Source organism: Parasteatoda tepidariorum, chromosome 4, assembly GCF_043381705.1.
Source record: "Parasteatoda tepidariorum isolate YZ-2023 chromosome 4, CAS_Ptep_4.0, whole genome shotgun sequence".
Taxonomy (NCBI): Eukaryota; Metazoa; Arthropoda; class Arachnida; order Araneae; family Theridiidae; genus Parasteatoda; species Parasteatoda tepidariorum.
The window spans coordinates 99,223,319-99,232,254 of record NC_092207.1 but is presented as its reverse complement, the minus strand read 5'-3'; the positions used below and the strand labels follow the sequence as shown (position 1 = coordinate 99,232,254).

At 31.0% G+C, this 8,936-nt stretch overlaps 1 protein-coding gene across 1 annotated transcript; it reads right to left on the bottom strand.

The window, feature by feature from the left end:
- Positions 1 to 8,084: 8,084 nt before the first annotated feature.
- Positions 8,085 to 8,882, bottom strand: LOC107441186 (pasiflora 1). The gene has a single exon (XM_016054347.4). It carries the CDS (start codon positions 8,732 to 8,734, stop codon positions 8,222 to 8,224), a length of 513 nt encoding a protein of 170 aa, XP_015909833.1. The 5' UTR covers positions 8,735 to 8,882; the 3' UTR covers positions 8,085 to 8,221.
- Positions 8,883 to 8,936: the final 54 nt, after the last annotated feature.

Sequence of the window (8,936 nt, the reverse complement as noted above, 5' to 3'; positions counted from 1 at the left end):
AAAGTTTAAATTAAAGAAAAGTATATATATATATATATATATATAATATTATTTTTTAAATGTGAGATAGTAACTATTTGTAAACCCCAATACTTACAATTTAAATAATTTTCAAAACCATAGCAGCTATTTAAAATAATTAAATGTTTAAAAGTTAAGGCAAATTGTAATACTTTAATAGACTATTGTAAATGAATTTTATTATCTTTGAGCATTGGTGAAACATTTTTAGAGACAGGAGCTAACCAAAAACTTTATGACATTAATTTGTTCTACTGAAATCTTTTTCAAGAATGCAATGCGTAAGCATTTAAAAATGACATATTTATGTTTATTTAAAGTAAGGCAGATTCACTGTAGCAATAAAAATCTAAAGTAAGAAAAAAAAGTTATTTCGTCACATTAAAAGTATTTAAACAGATAAAAAAATGTTATTAATTTAAAGGGTTTTTAAAAAAAGAGAAAAAAACAGTTTGGTTTATATATATACGGCTTAAACCATATTGGTTTAAATCAGCCAACTCTGCATTAAACTAACGTACTTAAAACCATATGACATGAAATAATTTTCTTTCGCTATAATACTTTTAATATATGGGTACTGTACTTACATAATATAATTCAAGATTGCTTAGACACTAGAGATTAAGCTTATATTTTGCATTCATGTTGGTACAAATAATATTTTTATTATTTTAAATCCTTCATTCTTTTTATCTGATAAAAATTATGCTAAACGCAAAAAGGAACTTAATGTAGATAAAAAGAGTATTTATATTTGAATGTTAATATCATGCCTGAAAATATTTACGAACAGTGAGGTTATGTTTTCATTTAAAATATCGGATGTATATCATAATATCGGATAGATATAAGATATTCGATATTTTTCATACTTTTAAGAATATCACGATATCTAGGAACCATGGATGCCCCTCCAACAGTTTTTTCGATCATTTCGAATCGTTAACCCTCAAAGTATTTAGGCGGTAGCAGTAACAAATTGCAAAACAATGTCGTAATAATTTTGTCTGCGACTCATACGCGAATGTAGAAGCTTGGTGTTATTATTATTGCGTATTTGGATTTCTCTGTAATTTATAATTCAGTACATATATTTCCAGGACTTTTATAATATTAGTTATTAGAAGACCAAAGATGTAGGCAGATCGAAAAAAAAAAACTTAAGTAAGAAATATGAAGGATAAATAAATAATCGTTAAATTAAACAACCACGAACAAAAAAAAATTAACATCAATAATTCTACAATTTGAAAACAACACAACTTTGACAACAAACTAAATAATACGCAATGTATTAGTTTTTATATAACATATAAGATTCTATTCGGAAGGTACTTACCATCCACGAAAAAGGTTATGCTTAAATAAGGCTTGGCAAAAATTCGATAATTTTTTTTACAATTGTAATTGCAGTAAAAAGAAGCGTAAACAGATTGTAAATGGTGTTATTTTTTTTCCTCCAACTTCCGCCATAGCAACAAATTCTTCCGGTTTTTATAGACAAGAAATTTTACCGCCTTATTAAAGTGGTTGCTCATGCACTTTTCACTCGCGATTCTTTCGACGGTTAAAAAAAAGAATGCAACCACTAAAAATTTACGAGACAAAACTCAATGTTAATACACTTATCATACAATTTACGCAGATCACTAAACTAAGTGGTTTCAAAAGATGTAAAAGTTTTAAGTGGTAGTTATTTTATAGTTGACAGTGGTGACAGAGATTCACCTTTCGAGTGCAAAAGGTGAAACTAGAGGTTTTTTGTTGTATCAACTTTTTTCATTACAGTACGAAGAAAGTATCGCCAAAAGTATACGCACAGTGAACCAAAAAAAAAATTCCACTCCATTGAATAGTTTTGGCTTTAACCATATGGTTTTTCTCATACTAACCCAGTTTCAAAAATGGATCTCAAATATGATAATTAATTAGTACTAACTAATAAGTCACGGAATTAGACACTAAAAGCACTTTCTCAGAATAATCATACTCTTTTTGTTGTTGACAGATTTGAATTATTGTTCTTAAGAATATGAATGGTAGCCGCAATTTGGAAAATAGGGTCCCATCAGCGGTCGTAATTTTTGACCCCTTATTACCCATTAGCAAAATGGGTCTTGTTTTGGGTTTGATGACTTGCTCACCTTATTTGGACGTCATCACACTTTTCAACTGTGTTCAAGCATAGCCACCGAGAAATACACCTCACGGTGGCTATGGTTCAAGGGTAATAGTAAACAGTGCGCATGCGTCGTCATTGCATGCGTTGCTATGGCGACCGCTGCTGTTTCATAATTTTTTTAGAATTCTTTTTTTTCACTTTTAATTTTGTTATGCATTAAGTTGGTAAGTTTATTTTTGGGATATGGGAGCACAGAGATCCCATTGATCCTTGCGAATAAAAGAGAAGGAGTTATGAATAAAAAAAGATTACGTCACATCATTTAAACGATATCTTTGTTTTTATTGTTTTAATTAAGAGTCAGAAATTCTAACCTACAGTTCAACTGGATCGTTTTCAATACTAATTCAGGTAAAAAACACAAATAAAGAGGGGGAAAAAAATGAAAAAAAAAAAAAATTCGACAACCATTTTGCCAATGGCTCTAGGTAACCTGTGATCGCCTTTTGGTGATCAAAATGTTTTAGATTTGTGGCCGAAGATAGAAGAGACTTAATTCTATATTACATTATATGCATTTTATATTTAACATTATATGCATTTTCATAAATTATGGTTATGAAATACAACATGAAATGCTAATGTCTTTCTAAAGTTGTACATTTTACTATTAAATGTCAGAGTTTTAAATAAGTTTGGTAAATAATATAAATAATGTGATGAATCAAATCCAAAATAACTTAAATATAACCTAAACTAAAAAGTAACTTAAACTAAAAACACCACTTAAAAATGATTTCACCTTTGACGTTTTTCGTCACATCACAAGAACTTTTTAAGCTGATCGTAAACTTTCTTGACACTTTCATAAAATTCCATTTTCCTAAGGTAAAAAATATATTCTTTCTCTTTCCAGATAACATCATACATCTATTACCCATTTTACAAATGTTCTCTAAAATATATTTTAGTTCTGATGTAATTATGCTCATGTAATCATTATGCTCATTTTAGAATTACTACAAATACGTACTGTTGCAGAAATTACGCTGCACGGAGGCGGGCGCTGAAAATTTATTATGGTCTTGCAAACAAGATTATTGCTACCGATCAAATTTTTTTTTTTAAATAATACGATGCTATTAACATACGCAAAATTTTTAAAATACGAGAAAAGCGAAATAATATGTACAATAAATCGATCAGTTTATAAAAAATAATTTGAAACACAATTTTTGTTTTAAACCTGAAGAGTTGTCTATTCTTTATTTTACAAACTTCATTTTTTTTAATCCAATAATTAGTTCATTTTTTAAAAAAATTTATTTTTGACGTTGATTTTTTTGTCAAGAAGCTAAAAATAATTGAAATCAAAAATATGTAAAATTTTTTACTATTACAAATTTTTCATAATCTTTATTTAATTTTATAACCAGCTTTGAACAGCCGACCTAATCCTGAGTTTGTGACTATCAATGCTCAACTCCGTAGCTTTGTAATTTAGGACCCAACCCAGAAGACAAGGGAACTCCTGGATCAATTATTGGGAGTAATTTGCCCTCGTGGAGAACTTTTTAAAACTTACTGGTATTTGCGTTACTTGGAGGGGAAACCATGAAAATCTCCCACAGTTAACCCGAAGGCAAGGAGATTGTCCTAATCCATGATCACTGAGGTTATTTTACTTCAGCTTTATGGTCAGAGAAAGAGCCAGGAACAGAACCAGTCACCTCGTTCGGAGGAGAGACTAATAAAATTTCATATGTTTACCTTTAGTCATTTCATCATAATTTGTAGTTTTTTTAAAACTTGATGGCTCAGGTGGGTGACGGAGAGTTCGTCTTCAAATGAGGTGAACCGGGTTCGAATCCCAGCGATGGCTGGTCTATAAGAATTCTGCATCCGGCTTGCACTGACCACAGTGCTGATGTAAAATATCCTCAGCGGTAGATGGATCATGGGTTAGGACAATCCCCTTGCCATCAGGCTAACCCTGGGAAGTTTTCTCCATTTTAAGCAAATGTGGGCTAGTTCCATCAAAAAATCCTCCACGAAGGCACATTTCTCTGAATGTTTGATCCAGGAGTCTCCTTGACTTCTGCAGTGGGTTCAACATTACAAGGTGACGGAGTTGAACGTTAGTAGTTGTAAACCCAAAAATCGAGTTGGCTGTTCAAGGATAAAAGTCAACGTTTGAATAAAAATATTTTGTTAAAATAGAAACATTAAATATAAAAATATTTTACTTATATTATATATAGGTTTGATGATGGCGTATGCCATAACAGAAGTTAATGCTACTGGAATCAAAGCTTTTATATTACTTTCAGTGACTAGATGTTTTCACAATGATCCCATAGTTATATAAATATTAATCTTTTCTAAGGTAAATATTAATCCCAAGAATAAAATCCTTTCAAATAAATATTTAATTAAATTATTTGTAAGTTGTTTTGATCCAAATTATCATGAGAAAGGCTTGTGTTTGCAAGGAAAGGAAGTAGAAAAAAGAGTTAAAGTTGAACTTTTTTGCAGGCACTTTTTTTCATTATTAATTATTTAAGTAAAAACTATGATAAGCAGAACGCATTAAATATTTTTTAAGACATTAATTTAGCTTCTTTACCTCAAGACTGGCCTGCAATCATAAACCCTTCCAAAAAAAAAAGAAAGTTATAAATAGTTTTTACCAGGGTAGTGGTATTCAGAAGTGGTTGGATGCATGGGGGGCACACTTTTTAATTATACGCCCCTGAAAAGGGAGTGCAATCACAGCATGAGTGATGACATAAATTTAATTCAAAAATAAAATTTGACAAAAAAAATCTTAATTCATATTTCAAATTCTTTTTTAGGTGATGAAAGCGAAAATTATTCTAAGGAAAAAATGTCTAATGATTCATGTTTAGTGCAACTTATATTCACTTTAAATGTACACATACAAATCGGTAAATATACCTTTTATAATACTGAATGCGATCACAAGCGTTTATTTTTTTACTTTAACTACCCTATCCTGGATAAGAATGTAACAACGAATTTTACTACTTACTTTAAAACTGCTTAGAGCAGTTAACACAAAGGGCGTTAAATTTTTCGGCCCCTCAGACCTGTTTTATTTGTGGCTATTTATCCACATCTCCTTCTCTGCGTACCACTGCTTTGTGCGATAGATAAATTTATTCAAGTTAGTTAAAGTATTTAATTAAATAATAATTTTAGATAACACATATACTTTAAATAGTCACTTTTTTAGGACCATTCCTAATATCTCATTTTATATTGATTGGTAGTTTCCTACAGTATCAGATTGGAATCCAGATAACAAATGGCTCTTTTAATTTCATCTTACAAGAGTGCAAGGAGAGGGTGAATGCTTCACTGTGTTTCCCAAAGCAATCCTTTATAACTTGATTAACACAGGGGTGATTGTGAGTCCAATTCAAAATTCCGGAAAATTTCTTGAGTAAAATCATTAAAGACGCATAATGTCTTTATAAATTTAAATCATTGATATTTTCAAAACATTGAATTCTAAATAAATTATATACAGCATAATTTAAATGAATAATTATGTATAAGTTTATTCTTATCTCTAATCACATTTATTATTCTACCAGAAAAAATATTTACAAATGAAAGAGATGCCAAGTTCCAATATTTTTAAATAAAATATACAAGATTTTTTATACATAAATATGATAGATGATTTCTTGAAACTTCTAGACCTAAGATTTCCTGAAACTTCCGGAGTGCAGTCAGGGAAAAATCATGAAATCCAGATTTTTTCCGGAGCACAATTACCTCTGGTAACATAGCGAGACATGTAATCTTGTTCTCCTTGCCAATAGAATAAATCATCAACATTAGAGACGATGCTTGGTTAACAATGATGCTGTTAAAAGACTTTACAGAGTAGCAAAATGAAACCATTGTTGACTCTAAACAAAATCATCCTAAATTCTATCTTTTAAAAAATAAATAATGTAAAAATATTGAATGTATAGAATTTTAAAGTTTTTATTTTAACAAAAATGGGTGATGTCACACAGGTTGTTACCTCTCTCCTTTGTCATAAACTTTCACAAAACTCTTCCAAGCATGAATTATTTATAGACGGCCTCAAAAGTATGGAGTTCCAATAAATGTCCTGAAGAACCCTTGTAACAGCAACACTATTGTATCTCATTCATATAAAAACTAAAGGTGGTCAGAATTTAAAAAAAGCCACTCCAAGTTATATGCATGGCTTCTAAAAATATTTCATGCATGTCATAATACCTCTTCTGGAACTTCTAGGTTAAAGGGATTTTAAATGTGACGTAGGATTTTAAAAAGTGCACATATAGAAATTGCGATGCTGGATCTTCAAACTCCGTAAATAAGAATCCGGATGCCTGATTTGGAATTCGTGTGAATACAAATCGCAACAAGTAACTTTTAATTCAGGTAAATATGAAAACCGATGTTTGATATTAAAATCGCGCGAATAAAAATCACTCTATATCACAGATTCCAGGCTTGGGATTCCTTGTACTGTTTGTTTTTTCACATAAGCTACTTTATATCAATATTGGTAATGGGAATTGATAATGGGAAGTGCTCTCGCAGAAGCTGAATTCCATCCCTCATTGGTAGATGAGAGAAGAAATCCATTGTGTCACACCTTAAAGAGAGCAGCACAGCACAAGGTTGTTACAAGAGGTACAGGGACACCTGAATTAAAGAAAATACAAGCTATTAAGCGGGTGGATAAAAATTCAGAAAATCTTATCTTCTGCATGTGAAAAAAAACCTAAAATAAGCAAAAAAGCATTAAGCTTTTGCAAAATGTGGAAAGGTTGGCATGGCATCTATGCCTGGATTCAGTATCTATATTCTGTATATTTTTTTAAATGGCGGGCACTTGCGGTTTGGCCCATTGGCCACGGAAATGCCAGAACTGCTACTCTCGTCTCGTTACCCAGTGGGCACTTGTGGCGAAGCCAGGGCGGTGGAGCAGCGTCACCCACATCACGCAACCACAAACCCGTTTATAGGGTGGGTCAAGTTCACACAAAGAGGAAAGGACATAGAACACACAGAGAGAAAGAAACATCCGTGCCTTGAGCAGGATTCGAACCCGCGGTCAATGGCTTCGCAGTCAGACATACTAACCACGCGGCCACCTGGTTGGCATATTCTGTATATAATGGGTACCTATTACCACAGCAGCTGTTACCATTTAACACAGTATTACAAATATTTACTACCATAATTATTTAAGCCACATAAGCATTAAAAACCGCAATGGCATTTTTTTAGGGTTTCTTTCAGTAGATAAGTACCCTTTTTAATCGACAATGAGAGAACAAACACACATAATTACCAATAATTAAAAAAATAATAACTTTATTTCTTTATTGTAAATTCACCAAGAAAAGAAAAACAGTTAAGAATCAAATTCATACAAGCTCGTGAAATGAGATTCAGATCTTCAGCTACTTCAGGAATAAAAATGAAGTATAAACAATACACGAAATAAATATAAAAGATCATACATTCAAAACCATACCAAAATTTCAAAAACAAAAACATATACTTTTCATTTATATTTCATTGAAATTCACTTAAAAAAACTATGGTTTACTTTTAAAGAAAAAAAGAACTAAATATAATTTTAACTCACATGTTAAATTAACAAGTTTAATCACAAACATGGAATGACTTTAGTGATCATCACAATTATGAAATGATTTATTGTGAAAATGCAAAATGTTTCGTGCAAGAAGATGAATCATTTATGTTTATGTATATCATAAAAAATATTTTTTATGATTTATTTCATAAAAATCCTGACTTAGAAAAAAAACATATAAATATAAATGCAACATAAATATAAAATGTCCCACGTAAAACTGTGACAACAATTCAAAAGTGTATATTCTAATAACATAATACAATTTACTTCTTAATGATTATAGCTCACATATTATGTTCCCCAAACCATTATATAATTATTTAAATTGTAAGTTATCCAATAAAAAGAGTAAAACATTATTGAATGAATTATTTACATGCAAAGAAAAAGTTAACTTATGGATATAAAATGACAAATCGAGGTTCTTGAAGTTTCTGCAAAATTTGATATTGTGTAATTACACACAGAAGACAATATAAATGCAGTCCGTCAATACACCACAAAATAAAGCTTGCCAAAAATGAATAAACATTATAATAGTACCGGAATAGAAACCAAATTCCAATGCACACCATTAGAAGTATTTCAAATGTCGCTCCAATCATCCATGGGAAAAACATGCACCTATTTTCATTCTTAACGCCGTAGATAAGCATAGAACAAGCAAGAAGAAACAGGATACTGAAAACAATGGCGATTGATCCAGCTACAGTAGCACCAGATTGATTAAGTTCAAAGAAAGGGGAATAGAATTCATCGGATTTTCCTCCATCTATGACATATAACGAATAGCATATGAAGAGTAAATGAAAGATCCCCGTGTACAAAGCCGCATAAAAGCAACCAATTTTAACCGAAGTCCATGAATAAACCATAAATGGAACCCAGCACTTTTTGAGAATAGCCATTGTAAATTAGACTGTATTTTTACTTTAAACTAGTATAAAATAACAGCAGAAAATTAATTAAAATGATAGATGGATAACAGTTATACAACGAGCAGTTTTACACTTGTTTGTAAACAACCATCGTAAACAAAATCAGAAGATGCCACACCCGGCTTGTAGTGTCTGCAATGGTTTCCGAGTGTCCCATTTAGCCTCTAAAGGA

Coding starts and splice junctions, on each gene's coding strand:
- LOC107441186 (XM_016054347.4), bottom strand. CDS start 8,734: ATGGCTATTCTCAAAAAGTGCTGGGTTCCATTTATGGTTTATTCATGG.